Here is a 20,099-nt window from a genome sequence, read left to right as displayed (position 1 = left end):
GGCAGCCCCTGAGATATTGGAAGACTGCTGTCATGTCTCCCCTAGTCCTTCTTTCTATTAAACTGGACATACCCAGTTCCTGCAACCGTTCTTCATATGTTTTAGCCTCCAGTCCCCTAATCCTCTTTCTTGCTCTTCTCTGCACTCTTTCAAGAGTCTCCACATCTTTTTTATATTCTGGTGATCAAAACTGGATGCAGTACTCCACGTGTGGCCTCATCAAAGCATTACAAAGGGGTACTAGCACTTCATGTCTTCTTGATTCTATTCCTCTGTTAATGCAGCCCATGACTGCAATGCTGGAGAGAGCACATCTCTCTCTGTGGAATTAATCCTACTCTGGCTTTTTCTGATTCATGGTGACTTTGTTTATTTGGTTTGCCTCCCAATCATCATCAGCCCGTTTATATCATGATGGCGGAGAATAACATCTGGAACGATCTCCCCGTGGAGATCCGGACCCTCACTACCCTCCCGCAAAGCCGTTAAGTCCTGGCTGCTCCAGCAGGCCGGGGGGCTTTTGAAATATCCAGCCCCTCGGAAATTGTGACTGTTGTATATTTTAATATGTTGTCTTGTGTATTATCCCCTTCCCTTGTTTTATTGTAAGCCGCCCGGAGTCCTTCGGGAGTGGGCAGGATGCAAGCTCAATAAAACGAAACGAAACGAAACATGTGAAGGTGGTCCATGTATGTGAGTCCTTGGGCAAAACTGAAATCGAATGAGTCTCCTAATGACCAAGGGAGGGTTTAGTTGCTCCACAAAAATCTCAGATCTCAGCCAGGTCAGCCAACATGGTGCAGAACCTGACTTTTTGGTGCTAGCCCCGAGCATCCAAGACCATCTATCATGCATCTCCTCCAACTTATGACTGTATGATGAAAGCTTTGTTGCTTGTATCCTTAGGATTTATATTGATTGTTTCCTAGTATGATTTGATTGCTTATTTGTACCCTGTGACTCTCATTACGTGTTGTACCTTATGATTCGTGACGAGTGTATCTTTTCTTGTCTGAGCCGAGGTGGCACAGTGGTTGGAGTGCAGCACTGCAGGTTACTTCAGCTGGACTGCTAGCTGCCGTTCGGCAGTTCAATCCTGACCAGCTCAAGGTTGACTCAGCCTTCCATCCTTCCGAGGTCGGTAAAACGAGGACCCAGGTTGTTGGGGGCAATAGGCTGACTCTGTAAACTGCTTAAAAGCACTGTGAAGTGGTATATAAGTCTAAGTGCTATCGCTATGTACACTGAGAGTGTAGGCACCAAAGACAAATTCCTTGTGTCTCCAATCACATTTGGCCAATGAAGAATTCTATTCTATTCTAAAAAAAACGTCACCCTTCATTCAGCCAAGTTAAGGTCACAGGCATCAAATTTAAAGGCAGCCCAATTAAATCTCACAGTCTCCTTTCTCATCCTTCTTGCAGACAAAGAGTATAAACAGGTTGGAAGCATCTAATACACTGCTAGCCTTTGCAAAATAGCTTCCCACTGTGTTCTACCTCAACTTAGAGCTGGCTGGGTGGCCCTGGTGATCTCAAAAAGCCTTGATTTGATCTCCTCTCCAGAAGCCCTACCCAGCTTCTTTTCAATAAGTAGAATAATTACGCCCGCGATTGGAATCCTAGGAACAATAATTGAATCCAGGTTCTGTGAGCTGTGAAATAGGGGGAGAACATTTGAGTTGTAGCTCCTGAGTGGGTCTCAGTTGCATATTGCACTCAGGGCATAATAAATTTGGCCTACTCTACAGGATGGCTGTAACCATAAATGGAATTATGTGGTGAAATTACAAAAGGCATGACTACATACAGAGCAAATTAGGTCCCTCTTACTATAAGCCATTATTCTCTGGGCGCATTTTTATTTTTCTTGCCATGACTATGCCTCTGTCTCCCATTTCCTGCCCAAGCAGCAGATGGGCTGAGAATTGCAGAGAAAGCATTCGCAGCAACAAATAAATATTAAGTGACTGTCAACGCGGAGAGCTCAGGATTCAGCTACCCTTGAAGCAAACAAGCATCTGGGCTGCAAAGCTAAACAAGCCAACATTGAGAAAAGATTCCAGATGAGTTGCTTGGCTTACAAACACCACTTTTTCCACCCACTGAAGCAGGAACTTCTATCGCTAAGGATTTTGCATGCTACACATCTAATTAACCAGCAATTTTCTAGATCAGATGGGAAAAAGATTGACCCTCTATTCCATGATTTTTGCTCTGACAGGATAGCCCTAACAATCAACAGCTGCTTCCTCTTCATCTGGTCCAGAAGTCCACCTTGTGACATTTCATGCACTCTATTTACAAACATTTACACCAGGAGTCTCCAAACTTTAAGACTTGTGGACTTCAACTCCCGGAATTCCCTAGGCACCATGCTAGAAGATGGGTGGGCTTCAACTCAGCCTGCTGGCTGAGGGATTCTGGGAGCTGAAGTCCACAAGCCTTAAAGTTGCTAAGTTTGGAGACCCCTGATCTACAATATTCTCAGCCAGGGGTGCCTGTGTCAGCAACTGGAATCTGAGATTTTTTACTTTATAGATGTGTCTACAGTAAGAAGGCTAATGAAGTGAGGAGGTTAATGAAGAATAACTTCGGCGTGCTAAGGAAGTTGACTTAGTTCCTGAGCAAACAGGGTGGCATCTCAGCTTATGTTAGGACCACAAGCCATCAAACTCAAGAATCTGCCTATCTCAGATGTACCAAGAGCCAGCCAGAAGATGATAATCGAGCATTTGAGAAAGACATAGATAATGAGTCAATTCATGTTTCAGGAAGCTGGTTATGGAAGAAGATTTGTCATGGTAGAAGGATAAGCAGCTGTCCAAAACATCTAAATTGGTATGGGCACAAGTCTTGATCCAATTGATGGACAGCAGTTTTGAGAAGATGGCATTAGTGAATTCCACTCCTCTGCTCACAATAGAATCCCTTACGCCACAAGGCTCAAAGTTTTGGGCTTGGGCAACATGGAGTTACTCCGCCTATTATCTGACCTAAGCATAGTACATAAAATTGTCTGCTACAATGTCCAACCTGTCAACAACCACTTCAGCTTCAACCGCAATAATACTCGGGCAAACAATTGATACAAACTCAAGGTCAACCGCTCCGAACTCGATTGCAGAAAATACGACTTCAGCAACAGAGTGGTCAACGCCTGGAATGCTCTACCTGACTCTGTTGTTACAGACTCAAAGCCCCCACAGCTTCAACCTCAAACTGTCTACCGTGGACCTCACCCCATTCCTTCGAGGTCTGTACATTGGGTGCGCATAAGCGCACCAGCGTGCCTACCATTCCTATCCTACTGTCCCCATTTACCTGTATTCATTTCCTTTGTTCATGTCATATGTTCATACTTATACCTGCTATCCCGTACATGTTTGACAAGCTAATAAATAACTAAAGAAATAGTAGAAGAATAAACAGCTCCCCAAAACAACTAAATCGGCATGGGCACAATTCTTGATCCAATTGATGGGCAGGAGTTTTGTGAAGATGGCACTCACAAATTCCTCCATGGGAAGAGAAACTTTTCAAGAATTTCTTAATGTGATGAATGGATTTCCTTAACGGTAAAGAGAGAGGGTGAAATTTCACATACACGGCTGTTTTACTGAAATCTCCTCCCAGGTGATCGATCAAGATGGGCTTTAGTAGAAAAATTTGAGGATTTCTAGCAGCAGCTGGAGAAAACCGGACACAATGAAGGACAAGATATTTCTCCACGCTTTTGTGCTAAATAAGGACAAAATCAGCATACTTTGCCCCCCCGAGCATTTCTCTCTCTGGTGACATTTCAATTCAGAAAAAAAAAAACCCAAGCCAAAAAAATCACGTTCAAAGGTTTTCGCTTGGGTGGGGTGAGAGGGCAGAGATGACCTCCGAGCCTTTTCGAGCATCCTTGCTGATTGTCCACCCCTCCGACTGACCTTCCTCATCTATCAAAACTTCCTTTAAAAAGACAGAAATAAGGGCTTTCCATCAAAGGCAGAGGCAGTGTCATTTCTGCGGCTTGCTTAAAATGTTTATCCGGAGATTACAGAGACAACGGCTACAGAATTCGGTGACCTTGGCTGAGATGGGAACAAAAGCATTGCAAAAGAGGTGATAAGACTGTTTCATTGGGGAACCAGGTCTGATGATGGGACAAGGAGAGAGAGAATGGATAAACAGCCATCCATCCCCGTCGCCTTGCAAGAGGCTGTTCTATGCAGGGAGCAGTTATCTAAAGGCGCCAAATTAATATGCAGACAGAACACATCTGGCGAAGTAAAACGGGGAGGGCAACGAATGCCTCTTTAAATCCTATTGTTAAGACTTATTTTTCTTGTTATTTATATAGCTTTAAAAATATTTTAAAAAACATTTTTAAAAAGGGTGGCTCAGTGGCTAAGACGCTGAGCTTGTCGATCAGAAAGGTTGGCAGTTCGGTGGTTTGAATCCCCGTGCCGTGTAACAGAGTGAGCTCCCATTACTTGTCCCAACTTCTGCCAACCTAGCAGTTCGAAAAAATGCAAGTAGAAAAATAGAAACCACCTTTGGTGGGAAGGTAGTAGCGTTCTGTGCACCTTTGGCATTGAGTCATGCTGACCACATGACCACGGAGATGTCTTCGGACAGGACTGGCTCTTTGGCTTTGAAACTGAGATGTGCACCGCCCTCTAGAGTTGGGAACGACTAGCACATATGTGCGAGGGGAACCTTCACCTTTTTATTTTAAGAAATGTTGCTTCTTTGCAGAAAAATCTGCCAGGCCTGCAGCCATGTTTTCTTTTGGATCTTTGGCCTGCCACACTTACTATTAATCTACTATGAATTTTCTACTGTGTGGTAAATGGATCGTATCATTGCGACGTCAGCTCACACTCCTCACAAGACCTCTTTTCTGATGAGCAAAGTCAGATTCACTCAACAACCGTGTTCCTAACTGAACTACTACAGCGATTCACTTAACAACGGTGGCAAAAAAGAGCATAAAATGGGGCAAAGCTCCCTGAACAACTGTCTCTCTGAGCAACCAAAATTTGGGGTTCGATTGTGGTCATAAGTTGATGACTACCTGTTTATTTCTGGCATTTCAAACTGGAAGGGGAGGTACTTATCGCAAATTAAAATAAATCTGCAAATATGTGCTCGTAAAATTGGAGTCAAAGGGGATTTCAGAGGGCCATCTGGCTGAATTCCCTGCTTGCCACAATTATAATATCCCTAAATTCTGCTTCGTGCCTCCAGTAATGCTTTTATGTCTCCCATTCCAGTACTCTATACTTTCTACTCTGGGAAGCCCCCATTTACCCAGAGAATGAAATATTTTGGGGAATATTATATTTCCCCAAAAGGAGAAAGGGCGAAAAATCTTAACAAAGGCAAAAAGCAGCACCAGTCTTCCTTAATAGCCTCAAGCAGAAGCCTTTAGAGATGAATATTTTGTAACTATTAAGAAAGACGGGGCCAATCTATTCAGAAACAAAACACCATAGAATAGCAATTGCAATAGCAATAGCAGTTAGACTTATATACCGCTTCATAGGGCTTTCCGCCCTCTCTAAGCAGTTTACAGAGTCAGCATATCGCCCCCAACAATCTGGGTCCTCATTTCACCCACCTCGGAAGGATGGAAGGCTGAGTCAACCCTGAGCCGGTGAGATTTGAACAGCCGAACTGCAGAACTGCAATCAGCTGAAGTAGCCTGCAGTGCTGCACTCTAACCACTGCGCCACCTCGGCTCTCTCAGAAGGCTGGAGTTGATGGGATGAAGAATGTACATTCCCCCACCAAATTTCTAAGGACAGGATAGACCTTTAAGGACATAATAGGATTTTTCCTACCACCATTAGAATTGCAAAAGACAGAAGGCTGACCCTTTGCACAACCCCCTGGAGCATCTCAATCCCAAAACCCTAGAACCTTATAAAGATCCATCCACTCACTCAGCCGTTTGGCCAGCCACCCCAGAAACATTTTCTGCTGTCCCTGAAGATTCTGGAAACCAAATAAACCTTCTTTCCTTTCAGCCAGCCAGCCTCCATATTATTTACGGTGTCTTTCTCCCAGCTTGGAATTGGAACGGATTTTTTCTTCTTCTTACACTACAGTTAGGAAGTTCCTCCTAATGTTTACTTGAAGTTTAAAAAACTTCCATCTCGGAGCAATTATGTCTGCCGTTTTTCATACCTATTTGCATGATTGCAAGGCTCCCCCAGCCATTTTCTCAGCCTCTCAGCCTGCTAATCGGAGAAGGGGAGGTTTAATTCTCCTTTGCATTTAGATCTGGTTTTTTTTAGCTCTGTCACCCTTTGCTCCTGATACAACTCCTGTACGAAGCTTCTGAATCCTTTCCCTTAGATAAGAAACCCCAGGAGAAAAGTCTTGCTGTCCAGAGGTTCAAATTACTCACAAACACTTCCATGCTTGGGGAAGGGGCGAGTAATCAAAATGATGGATTAAAACCCAGAAGGGAAAATTAGGTATAATTTGACTCAGTAGGCCGCCCATTGTTCTATTATCTTCTCAAAGAATAAGATGATTGAAAATTGCCTGCTCATTTTCAATTCAAATCACCTTGGGTGCCCATCCTTTCCTACTAGGGTGCAGCTTGATACATATAGATATCAATTTACCCCGAATATAAAATAGCAATAGCAATAGCAGTAGACTTATATACCGCTTCATAGGCCTTTCAGGCCTCTCTAAGCGGTTTACAGAGAGTCAGCATATTGCCCCCAACAATCTGGGTCCTCATTTTACCCATCTCGGAAGGATGGAAGGCTGAGTCAACCCTGAGCCGGTGAGATTTGAACCGCTGACCTGCTGATCTAGCAGTAGCCTGCAGTGCTGCATTTAACCACTGCGCCACCTTGGCTCAAAATATCGGGAGGCTTCACCCAGCTCGTTAATATTCTTCAAGGAAGCATTCAACAGGCATTTCTCTCTTTTTTTTTTCTTGACGCTTCCACACACCCAGAACACGGGAAAAATACATTCATATTTAATTTGCAGAGATGAGCGGAAACTGCTAATTCTGGTTTCAACACAGTAAACTTTTTTTTTTCTGGCTGTTTGGCATTAATAGCTGTCAATTTCACTAATAGGCATGTTGTCAGGGATGTTAAAGAGATGCTTCTTAAGTGTATTCCAGATGCTCCATTTCTGCCTCCGGAATTATGACCCGGGCCTCGCTGATGAAAGCAAACAAATTAATGACGGGACCTTAACACTTTCATTTGTCATGTAAGGAGACGTGAGCAATTTGGAACTATCTATCAAAAGTAGGAAATCGGGGGTCTCTTCTTCGAACGGCTGCATTTTTCAGAAAATATTTTTTCTCCCCCCTCGCCACGAGAACATTTAAAAAAACAAAACCCATAATGCAGAATATGGTTGCAACTACAATTATCCTAGACTTATAACTGCAGCTGTGCCTGGAATTTCCACTGCTAAGCAAGACAGCTTTTTTTCTCCCCCCTCGCCACGAGAACATTTAAAAAAACAAAACCCATAATGCAGAATATGGTTGCAACTACAATTATCCTAGACTTATAACTGCAGCTGTGCCTGGAATTTCCACTGCTAAGCAAGACAGCTTTTAAGCAAGTGTTGCCCCTTTTTACGAACTTTGTGTCGCAGTTGCTAAGTGAAACACTGCAGTTCTTAAGTGAATCACTTGATTGTGGAGGGAATCCAGCTTCTCCTCTTGACTTTGCTTGTTGGAAGCCAGCTGGAAAGCTACACATGGTGATCAGGGGACACTGCAACTGTCATAAGTACATGCCAGTTGCCAAGTGCCCGGATTCTGATCACATAACCGTGGGAATTCTGCAACAATATCGTGTTCCCCCCAGAATAAGACAAGGTCTTATTTTCTTTTGACCCCCAAAACAAGCCCTTGGCCTTATTTTCAGGGAGGTCTTATTATTTTTGAGGTGCAAGAGGTGGCGAGAGGGGTCACCTCATGGCTGCTGCTGCTGTGTTGCAATATTTTCAGGGGAGGGATTATTTTAGCGCATGCGCTCAAAAGCCCAATTGGGCTTATTATCCGGAAAGGTCCTATTTTTGGAGAAACAGGGTAGTAAGTGTGAGAACCGGTCATAAGTCACTTTTTTTTTTTGTAATTTTGAACAGGCACTTAACTAACAATTGTAATTTCTCTCTCTGGGCACAGTGAGAATATATCTGCTGAACAAAACTCCGCATTGGTGACAGGAACGGCATCGGGCCATTCAAACACTCTGCTAGCTCCATTCAGTTGCCCAGATTCCACCCCACAAGGGATTATGGGGTCGTTAAAAAATGATGATGATAATGATGAAGACTAAACTAACAATTGTAAGCCCAGGACCAAGCAAAAGTAAAGCAAACTCAAACACACATTCCTGCAGCCTTGCTCTGCCTAATTTTTTCCCCCAAGCCAAGCTGCATTCCTGGTGCAACAGACCTGACTTTTAGCAAGAAGAAATATTCAGCCTTTCCAAGAAACTTAAAGCAACCCCTCCCACCCTTCAGAAACAAAAAAGGAGAAGGAGGAGGAGGGAGAGGAATCCAAAGCTGTTTTCAAGCAAAACTCCGCCGTGTTTTCTCTTGACAATGTAGGTCAGTTGAAGAGAGGCGGCTGAAAGGAAGATCTTGAAAGAAAAGTAAAGAACTGCCAAAAAGCAGAAATAAAAGGCAGAGAAAATCAGAGAGACAGAAGCTTCTCTCCATCTGTAAATATCAAAAGAAAAACAGCTGAAAGGGAAGCCGAGCTCCATAATGGGACCATGAAGGATGCAAACCAATCCTGGCTGCCTATTTTAGCTCTGATATTAAAGCTCTATTTTGCCAGGCGGAAGTGCAGCCGTCAATAAACCGGGGTTTTCCCACCTGACTTGGATTGCCAAGGTTTCCTTCCAAGAAAACATCTCTGTATTTCAGTGTCCCGTGTCAATTTTCTGATCACTTTCTTTCCCAGAAACTCAGTTTGCAAACTCCAGCCACTCCTTGACATACAACAGTTTGCTGAGTGGCCATTCCAAGTCATGACGGCACTGAAAGAAGTGACTTGTCACCATTTTTCACACTTATGACCGTTACAGTATCCCCACGCTCATGGGGTTTGCATTCGGACGCTCGACAACCGACTCATATTTATGACGGTTGCAGTTTCCCGGGGTCATGGGATCACTTCTGCGGCCTGACAAACAAAGTCAACAGGGAACAGCAAAGTTCCCTTCGCAACCAGCTTACTAACTTATCAACTGCAGTGATTCCTTTAACAACGGTGGCAAGAAAGACCGTGAAGTGTGGCAAAGCTCCCTTAACAACTGTCTCATTTAGCAATGGGAATTTGGGGCTGAATTATGGTCGTAAGTAAAGGACTTCCTGTATCAAATCCAGTGGGGGGATTCAAATTTTTTTTACTACCAGTTCTGTGGGCATGGCTTGGTGGGTGTGGCAGGGGAAGGATACTGTAAAATCTCCATTCCTTCTCACTCCAGGGGAAGGATACTGCAAAATCCGCATTCCCTCCCCACTCCAGGGGAAGGATACTGCAAAATCCCCATTCCCTCCCCACTCCAGGGGAAGGATACTGCAAAATCTCCATTCCCTCCCCACTCCAGGGGAAGGATACTGCAAAATCTCCATTCCCTCCCCACTCCAGGGGAAGAATACTGTAAAATCTCCATTCCTTCTCACTCCAGGGGAAGGATCCTACAAAATCTCCATTTCCACTCCACTCCAGGGGAAGGATACTGTAAAATCTCTATTACCACCCCACCCCACTAACCTGCTTTCCAGCTTTGTTCTCCTGTGAAGAGCAACAAAAGAAGACCCAGCCGATCAGCTGGGACTCGGGAGGCAGAGAATATATGGGGGCGGGGCCAGCCAGAGGTGGTATTTGCTGGTTTTCCCAACTACTCAAAATTTCCGCTACCGGTTTGCCAGAACCGTTCAGAACTGGTGGAATACCACATCTTATCAAATCCCATCTCTTTGCTCCTGCCTTTCCTGGGGCCGTGAAAAAAAATGGGAGGACGTTCTCACCTGTTGCCTGCTAACATTCAAGAAATGTATTTCGTGGCACCTGTAATTACAACTGAAAAGGTCACACCACTGTTTCTTTAGTTAATGAGACTAATTTTCCTTCGCTGGCTATTTTTAGACGATTCTTTTTTTTTTTTAACTTTCTTAGACTTTAACTGGAGAGAGTGGCCACACCTGGAGGCAAATTCAATTAACGGCTGACGCTGCATACATTTTGCATCGTGATTTAATTTTCTTTTGGTTAATTAATTCACTTACGAGCACCAGCCATCCTTCCCTACCAATGCGCAGCCTGCGTTAAATACAGTCAGCTTGCAATAATGTTCTGGGTGTGGAAGCCTATTTAATTTTTTACCTCCTTTGAAAGCGGGAACTCGGTTTTTTAAAAATTTTAAATCGGTCTGTTACTGTGTTGGCGAACCTATGGCACGCGTGCCCGAAGTGGCACGCAGAGCTATGTCGCCTGGCGTGCGTGGTGTCACCCCGTTCCTCTGGCACACATACATGTGCAATGATCAGCTGGCCTTTATGCAAGCGGCAGTGCCGGAAACTGGAACGTTTTCCAGGATGGGTATGTGTGCCAGCCAGCTGACTGTCAGGCAGGCATGCGTGCCAGTAACCAAAAGGCTAGGTGGCTGGTGTACATGTGCATGCCGGAAACCAGAAATACATTTCCAGGCATGTGCATGAGCACTCATCCCCCCCTTTGCAGCTCCTGTTCTGGGTTGTGGGACCGAGGCGCATGTGATGATGCATGATGATGATGATGTCATTGTGTAAATGACACAAATTATGTCTACGATGTTATTGTGGGTTGTATGAATGCCTACGAAACTAGGAGTTAATCCTGAAACAGATTTGCTTTGTGTTCCTTTGTCGTAAAACCAACAAATGGGATTTAAGAGAGATTTTAGAGAGCCGAGGTGGCGCAGTGGTTAAATGCAGCACTGCAGGCTACTTCAGCTGACTGCAGTTCAGCGGTTCAAATCTCACCGGCTCAAGGTTGACTCAGCCTTCCATCCTTCCGAGGTGGGTAAAATGAGGGCCCGGATTGTTGTTGGAGGCAATATGCTGACTCTGTAAACCGCTTAGAGAGGGCTGAAAGCCCTATGAAGCGGTATATAAGTCTAACTGCTATTGCTATTGCTATTTCTCTTTTCTTGTAGGCAGATGATATGATTAGAAGTGAAACAAATGATATGATTAGAAGTTAAAAAGCTTTTGAATATAGGGTGATACAATTAAAAGCTAGAGTAAAAGATAGAAATAAAGGGAATATTCATGTATTACACTTTTAGTTGATAAAACGGAAGTAATAGTGAGAAATAGGTGGAATGATTGAATAACGAGAGATTGTAACCTAATATAGATCTGTATTGTAGTGGGAATTTGATAAAATGGTTGAACGTAATAATAATCCTTAATTTGATCGGTCTTGTTTGTGCTGGAATGTAGGCCACCGAGATGCCACGCTGTTCATACATTGATTTGACAATTTTACGTAACAAATAAAAAAAATAAAAATAAAAAAAATGACTAGCCTTCTCCACCTCAAATGTGTCCTTAAATTTTCATTTAATGGCTAAACGTTCCCATGTGGAGAGCATTGCATTGTTTACATTCAAACGCGATGCGAAGTCTGAGAAACAATTAAAATACACACGATTTTTTTTTAAAAAAAATTCTGTCGGTGTCCTTCCCTCATCCGACCGAACACTAGTTTGATTTCCCCAGTTACAAGCAAACTCCTCTTTTGTACAACAAAAGTGGTCTTTTCCACTCCCACCACCTCCCTTTAGGGAAAACACAGCCGATATCACAGAATCTACCTTTTAAGGAAGAAAATTGATACTAAATTTAGAGGCTCTGATATTGGAAATGTCATTATGGTCCTGTCAAAATGAGCCCCCCTCAGAATGAATTTGTTTGCTGGGCTGCTGACAAACATGATGATTTCCATCAAGTTTCATATTGCAGCTCTTGATTCAAATGAAAATTTACTCCAACTTAAAAAAAAAACACACCAAACCCCAGAGAAATAAATTTGGACTGTGCAAAACAATAATGCCCGCTGTCAAGAAAGATTCCTACATTTCAGGGCCAGTTAAGTAATTTATATTAGTTTGACTAATATTAACCACTGCTTCCACGCATTTTGACATGATTTTTCTACTCCCCATGTCTACCCCACACATCTGCCTCGTCCTACCCATCATTGAGAATTCCACAGACGTTGATGTCATTTCTTAGTTGTTGATAATTAATAGTTCAGAAATGTATAGTTTTAGGAATGACTAGCTAGTGTATTTATAGACTTGCTTAAGGTAAAAGTTTCCCTCGCACATATGTGCTAGTCGTTCCCGACTCTGTTCATCTCCGTTTCAAAGCCGAAGAGCCAGCCCTGGCTGAAGATGTCTCCGTTGTCATGTGGCCGGCATGACTCAATGCCGAAGGTGCACGGAACGCTGTGACCTTCCCACCAAAGGTGGTTCATATTCTTGTACTTGCATTTTTACATGCTTTTGAACTGCTAGGTTGGCAGAAGCTGGGACAAGAAATGGGAGCTCACTCAGTTACGCGGCGCTGGGGATTCGAACTGCCGAACTGTCGGCCTTTCTGATCGACAAGCTCAGCGTCTTAGCCATTGAGCCACTGTGTCCCTCATAGACCTGTGTAACTGATGTTAACAGTGTCTGCTAATGTTTTAAAAGAGAAGTTATGAGATTCAACCAGGTGAGGAATAGAACTTTCCCCCCTCCAAGGTTGTCATTAATTTTATCTCTGCTTTAGTTTGGATTCAGGTTTAAGCCTATCAAAACTCTTGTCTTTTGTGCGTTTCGAAATAAATATTTACCTCTTTCTTGGTGAATTCTGGCGCATGGTCATTTTTATCATCAATGACGATGGTTGCGGTGGTGGTGCCAGTCAACCCAACTTCATGGCCCGCCATGTCCTTTGCTTCTAGGATGAGCTCGTATTTGGGGTTGTCCATTGTCTGCGGAGATGAAGAAAGAAGACAATTTACTCCAAAGAACGAGACATTCATTCTACTTGGGATATCTCCATGGTTATAGCAATAGCAGTTAGACTTATATACCACTTCATAGGGCTTTCAGCCCTCTCTAAGCGGTTTTACAGAGTCAGCATATTGCCCCCAACAACAATCCGGGTCCTCATTTTACCCACCTCAGAAGGATGGAAGGCTGAGTCAACCCTGAGCCGGTGAGATTTGAACAGCCGAACTGCAGAACTGCAGTCAGCTGAAGTAGCCTGCAGTGCTGCATTTAACCACTGCGCCACCTCAGCTCTCTTATGCTCTATGTTATGCTAGGCAGGCAATAGGTAGAACCAGTCTATGGAATTAGTTTCCAGGTAAGATGTAACCACATACACAATCAATGTTTGATGAAATGGAAAACAGCATGTTTGTTACTAAAGCTCAACAATAAATGCATTGATCATTTGGTTTAGCTCTTGATGGACACAATATATATTTTCAGCTGCAGCCGCACAACAATATGTACTTACAAGGCACATGAATTGTTAGAAATAACCATCCATGGCCTATGAATACAAGCCCGAGTAAGAATAGGTAAAAGGAAGAAATAGCTGGTGAAAATAATGATGTCTTCTGGAATAGAGAAATATTATAATAAAAGAGCAATATTTTGACTCCTTTTCTAAGAAACTGGGCTAACGATAATTAAGGAGGAGAGTCCCCCTGTTTGTTGAGTGCAACTGCTGAGCACCCATCTGTTGGGAGACTCCATCAACTCTGTTGCTCAACGGAGAACACAGATAGCAAAGATCAGGCTACAATTTCTACTTCCTTTTAAAGCAGTATGCTAAACGATTACACTCCCAGCAATATTGATTGCAAAGACATTAGAACAGCAAGGCAGCCAGTCTGGTGGAGTGGTTAAGGCCCCAGGGCAGAAACTGGGAGACTGTGAGTTCTAGTTCCACCTTGGGCATAAAGCCAGCTAGATGACCTTAAGCCAGTCACTCTCTCTCATCCCTAGGAAGGAGGCAAGGACAACCCAATTCCAAAAATATTCCCACAAATATTCCCTAATCCCAAAGTAAAATAAAATTAGAACATCTTAGAGAGGGTCTATTTAAAAAAATTTCATTAAAACAAGGTCCTAGAAATCCATCCACCTATCCATTCATCCACCCATCGATCCATCCATTGATCCAACTCTCCATCCATCCAATTCTCCATCCATCCACCCATTCATCCATCTCTCCATCCATCCAACTCTCCATCCAACTCTCCATCCATCCATCCATCCATCCATCCATCCATCCATCTCTCCATCCATCCAACTATCCATCCATCCATCTCTACATCCATCCAACTATCCATCCATCCATCTCTCCATTCATCCATCTCTACATCCATCCAACTATCCATCCATCCATCTCTACATTCATCCATCTCTCCATCCATCCAACTCTCCATCCAACTCTCCATCCATCCATCCATCCATCCATCCATCTCTCCATCCATCCAACTATCCATCCATCCATCTCTCCATCCATCCAACTCTCCATCCACCCATCCATCTCTCCATCCATCCAACTATCCATCCATCCATCTCTCCATCCATCCAACTCTCCATCCATCCATCCATCCAACTATCCATCCATCCATCTCTCCATCCATCCATCTCTCCATCCATCCAACTCTCCATCCATCCATCCATCTCTCCATCCATCCAACTCTCCATCCATCCATCTCTCCATCCATCCAATTCTCCATTTCTCCAATTCTCTCCCCCCCCCCTTCTTCCCTCTCTTTCAATGCAGCTGGGACTTCTGGCAACTGCGTTGAAATCTACCCATCTTTAAAGTTGGCAAGGTTGAGTAACCCTGGTCTACAGGGATTTCTCTAAATGGGGAAGAGGAGGAGAATCCGCAGGCCAGCTCTCTGGCAACACAACCACGAAAGCTGATTTCACTATTGCAGAAATTAAACGTAATGCAGTACAAATTCTGGAACACCAAAAGTTTCAGTACAGGAAAATGTTGCAAATAGGTGACACATTTCTCCTAGCCGCTTTTATTTTTGGTTTGATTTTATTGAGACCATTGCTAATTCCAGCCCTGCAGCCAGCTAAATGACAACAAGCAAATTTATGGGATAATTAAAGGTTTCTCTGTTGTAATTATATGAGTTCCTTTGACCGTGTTGTGTTTGGATGGCGCTGGCACTGATAAATGAGCCATCAGATGAATCATGATTTAATGCTTGATCATTAAGGTTATTATCCCTCCTCTTAGCATTATATCGGCTTTGTTTTATAGTGGATGGGTTCTCTATGATATGGGGAAATAAGACAGCCTAATCTTCGCTCTTGATGATGCCATCAAAAGCAAAATGAATTAATTCCAAAAGATGTCAGTTCTTACTCAGAAAGTAGTCACCTCATTCTGAATTGATTTATTCTCCTTTATGTGATACTAGCTGGATACCCATGCTTGGCGATGAAACTATGTGATCGGGCTATGCAGGAGAAATTCGGTTCACAATCTGTTGGCTCAGGGGTGGTTGGTGAGTGAAACACAAAAGGGAATATCGCTCCCCCAGCCTTGAGTTCAGGGCGCAGGTGGAAAACATAGACATTTTGGTGAGGTAACGATGTTTAGTACTGTAAGGAGCCCCAGACGACTCCTGAGTGAAGGAGTGGAAGGTCTGCCAGTTTGAACTGAGGTAACGGAATGTGAGGCAACTGGCAGTTGGAACAGAGTTCTTTTCAAGTGGGGAGGGAGAGTAGAACTCCTTAGCATCAAAGCGTGTTAATTACTGTATAAGAAATACTAATGATCATTTTGAAAAGTCATTCCTTAGCAAGCACCTAGAAGTGAAGAGCAACATATGTGCCAAATTTCAAGTTTGTAAGCTTTACGGTTCTGGAGATTATATATATATATATATATATATATATGCTACCAAGACAGGACATCACTCTTCGGAGTCAGCTGAACCATGAAAAGTGGAGTGTCAATCTGAACTCCCAGCATTTTTAGCAACTCCAGCTAAGCTAGAGAACTCTGGAAATCACCTGTAGATGATCCATTTGCAAACTGCTGAGAGTCACCTAAACAGGATGCCCCGAGGCATGTAGGACATTCAAAGCTTCAGAGATATTCCACCAAAATGCATCTTCAACCCCCTACCGCCACCCCATCATAATGTTTAGAGTAGCGTGGAATATGAAAAACTTGCAACGGCAGCTTCAATCTTCACGCTAAAGAAAACACCTTGAAGTGTACATTCCTCTTTAAGGGTAGGAAAAAAAACCAACCCCCCAAATGTAAGAGGGGGTTGCAAAATGTTTTACAGCTTACAGCACTAATTTTCAAAATCACCTCTGTGATTTTATCCACTAAAGATGGAAAGCGCCAGGAAATTTTCAGTAATAACATTTTCTGGGCATTTTGACCACCGGTGCTAATTTGCAAAGCAAATCAGCCATGGAGTAATACATTTCTACCTCGACCTTTATAATGTCACTTTCTGGCATGGCCGAAAAAAAAGTTTTCTCCCTTGAAGGAGAAGAACTGCGAATCTTCACCCCTAAACATTATTTTTTGCATGCCTGCGCATATTTTTAACTACAGGCAGTCCCCGACTTACAACCGTTGATTTATTGACTGTTCAAGGTTACAACGGCACTGGAAAAATGTGACTTAAGACCATTTTTTGCAGTTATGACCGTGGCAGCATCCCCCATAGTCACGTCTTTCAATGCAGATGCTTGGCAACTGATTCCTACTTATGACCATTGTTGTATCCCAGGGTCACGCGATGCCCATTTGCGACCTTTGGGCAGGCAAAGTCAATGGGGAAGCCATCTTCGACTTAACAACCGGATTACTAACTCATCAGCTGCAGTGATTCACTTAATAACGGTGGCAAGGAAGGTCATAAAATGAGGCAAAACTGACTTAACAAATTTCTCTCTTAACAACACAAAGTTTGGGCCCAATTGTGGTTGTATGTCAAGGACTACCTCTCATGTTCTGATTCCTCGAAGAAGCCGCCAACTTGGCCCCAAAAAGTTATCCTACAACCTGCTGCATTTTTACTAAGCAGTGTAGGATCGAAGAGACTGCAGCCTGTTCAACTGCGAGGAATAACAGGAGTTGTAGTATATCAGCAGGTCCTTATTTCCCTCTGATGAGCTTCCATTCAATGTTTCTTGTCCTATCCCTAGGTGCTATGGAGAATAAATCAAGACTTTATTCCCTGTGAAGAAGGTATTGGAAGATGCTATCTGGTCTCCCTTTCTAGAGTAGAGTAGAGTAGAGTAGAGTAGAGTAGAGTAGAGTAGAGTAGAGTAGAGTAGAGTAGAGTAGAGTAGAGTAGAGTAGAGTAGAGTAGAGTAGAGTAGAGTAGAGTACAAGAGCCAAGAACAACAGAGTTAGAAGAGACTTTGGAGGTCTTCTAGTCCAACTCCCTTCTTAGGCAGGAAACCCAATACCACTTCAGACTGGTTCTCCAATCTCTTCTTAAAAACTTCCACTGGTGAATTGTCCTCACTGTCAGGAAATTTCTCCTTCATTCTAGGTTGCTTCTCTCCTTGATTAGCTTCCACCCGTTGCTTCTTGTCCTGTCCTCAGGTTATTATTGGAATAAACTATAGTTAATATTTGGTTCCATTAGCCATTCGTCATGCGATGACATGTTCATACTGAGGTATCAGAAGGCAGAACAAGAAGCAATGGGTGGAAACTAATCAAGGAGAGAACCAACCTAGATCTGAGGAGAAATTTCCTGACAGTGAGAACAATTAATCAGTGGAACAGAAATTGCCTCCAGAAGTTGTGAATGCCCCCAACACTGGAAGTTTTTAAGAAGACATTGGACAACCATTTGTCTGAAACGGTATAGGGTTTCCTGCTTGTGCAGGCAGTTGGACTAGATGACCTCCAAGGTCCCTTCCAACTCAGTTATTCTGTTAAATGGACGTCTAATCTCATAATACGTTGTACCAACCTTCTTCCAGGAGGTCCCCTTCCTCCCTGCGTTTCGTCACCACAATGCACAAAATCACTAGCTTGTTGTGTGCTTGACAGTTTCCATAAGAAAGATGCCATACAATTAACAGAGAAATGGATATAGTTTAGTTAGTTTAGTTTAGTTTATTATGATTTATAGGCCGCCCTTTTCCCTGAGGGGACTCAGGGCGGCTTACAATACATGGGAAGGGGGGTGCAAAACAAAAACACAAGACAGTGCATAAATAAAAATAAAACAATAAAACACAACTTTCATTCAACATTCGGGTAGGGCAAATTAGAATCTTATCCCCAGGCCTGAGGGGATAGCCAGATCCTAAGGGCTGTGCGGAAGGTCTGGACGGTGGTGAGGGTGCGAATCTCCACGGGGAGATCGTTCCAAAGGGTCGGAGCTGCTACCGAGAAGGCTCTCCTCCGCGTAGTCGCCAGTCGGCACTGACTGGCGGATGGAACTCGGAGGAGGCCTAATCTGTGCGATCTAATCGGTCGAAGGGAGGTAATCGGCAGGAGGCGGTCTCTCAAGTACCGCCTCCTGCCGATTATATAGGAAGAGGGGTTGCCATTTGTGTGTGTGTGTGTGTGTGTGTGTGTGTGTGTGTGCGTGCACACACTCTTTGTCACCAAACTAACTACTCCCGGCTTTTTCGGGCGGACTTGATTTGCATGACATTTGACAAATCTTCAATCTCTCTGATTTAATTCAGGAGTTCTCTGAATCCGAGGCACAATCGACACATTTATCAGCTCTTCCAGAATAGGAATGTAATTAAAAGAGACAACTAACCCAATAATGAAGGGGGGGGGCAGGAAATTCGGCACTGTGCTCCAGGAAGTCTTTGAAGAGATTCTCTGTATATTTACAATTCTGAACCACATGCGTTGAGCACACCAAAACATCTAAGGTTGCAATCAGAATTTCTTTTACTTCTTCAGGTTTTATCCCCCAATTGTTATTACTATTTTTTTTTTTTTGAAAAAAAGAAGCTTATCTCCGTTTACCGTGCAAACTGACAGTAATAATTTCAGGTAGCTTTCTAAAATCAAGCACTCCTCTGAGCGTGTAATGAATCAGTACATGATAGCATCTTTGCCCATAGACAAAATATAATTCTAGTGGATGCATTTATGTATTTGCTGGGTCATTCTCTGGGAGCATAAACTGATCTAATTCCCTATCAGATGAAAGATCGCACAAAGTGGATTTTCAATTATGCCGAGGATGCATGTAGATGCACATGCAAACTTAGAAAATCACAGGCTTAGTGGAAGTAAGCCATCACTTTTGTACGAAGGCTCCTTGATCGATGGGAGCCTGTGTGGAATTTTTCCATGCTTTAATCATTGGCGTGGCAATGAACCCACCTTGCTGGGGTTGATAATTCTCCTTTCCTTTCCTTCCATCCTTCCCAGTGCTCCTCTAGAGCAGGGGTGTCAAACTCAATTTCATTGAGGGCCGCATCAGGGCTGTGGTTGACCTCGGGGGGGTGGGGCTGACTGGGCATGGCCAGCTTGACGTCACTCCCCAAACTGTTGGCATGTTTCCTCTTCGCATTGGATAGACCAGGCCGAAGCAATGTGGACGGACCTCTTCCATTTTCCAGGACAGGCCCACAGGCCAGATCCAAACACATCACAGGTTGAATCCAGCCCAGGGGGTTTGCGTTTGACACCCCTACTCTAGCAATAGCAATAGCAGTAGACTTATATACCGCTTCATAGGCCTTTCAGGCCTCTCTAAGCGGTTTACAGAGAGTCAGCATATTGCCCCCAACAATCTGGGTCCTCATTTTACCCACCTCGGAAGGATGGAAGGCTGAGTCAACCCTGAGCCGGTGAGATTTGAACCGCTGACCTGCTGATCTAGCAGTAGCCTGCAGTGCTGCATTTAACCACTGCGCCACCTTGGCTCTTTTTTGGCTCTAGAGAGTTGGGTCTTTGCCGAATAGAATAGAATAGAAGCAGAGTAGAATAGGGTAGGGTAGAGTAGAATAGAGTAGAATAGAATCCGAATAGAATAGAGTAGAATAGAATAGAAGCAGAATAGAA

The 20,099-nt window shown here is 43.6% G+C and overlaps 1 protein-coding gene across 1 annotated transcript in view; it reads right to left on the bottom strand.

The window, feature by feature from the left end:
* CDH13 (cadherin 13) overlaps positions 1–20,099 on the bottom strand; it is a 493,491-nt gene that overhangs the window by 78,893 nt on the left and 394,499 nt on the right. The window contains exon 8 of the mRNA XM_087729287.1: positions 12,880–13,020. Coding sequence (XP_087585413.1) covers positions 12,880–13,020 — 141 coding nt within the window. The remainder of the gene's footprint in view (positions 1–12,879; positions 13,021–20,099) is intronic.

This window comes from Thamnophis sirtalis, unplaced genomic scaffold (genome assembly GCF_051295495.1).
Source record: "Thamnophis sirtalis isolate CommonGarterSnake01/CBP01778 unplaced genomic scaffold, rThaSir2_p1.2 scaffold_14, whole genome shotgun sequence".
Lineage (NCBI taxonomy): Eukaryota > Metazoa > Chordata > Lepidosauria > Squamata > Natricidae > Thamnophis > Thamnophis sirtalis.
This window is presented reverse-complemented; position numbering and strand designations above follow the sequence as displayed.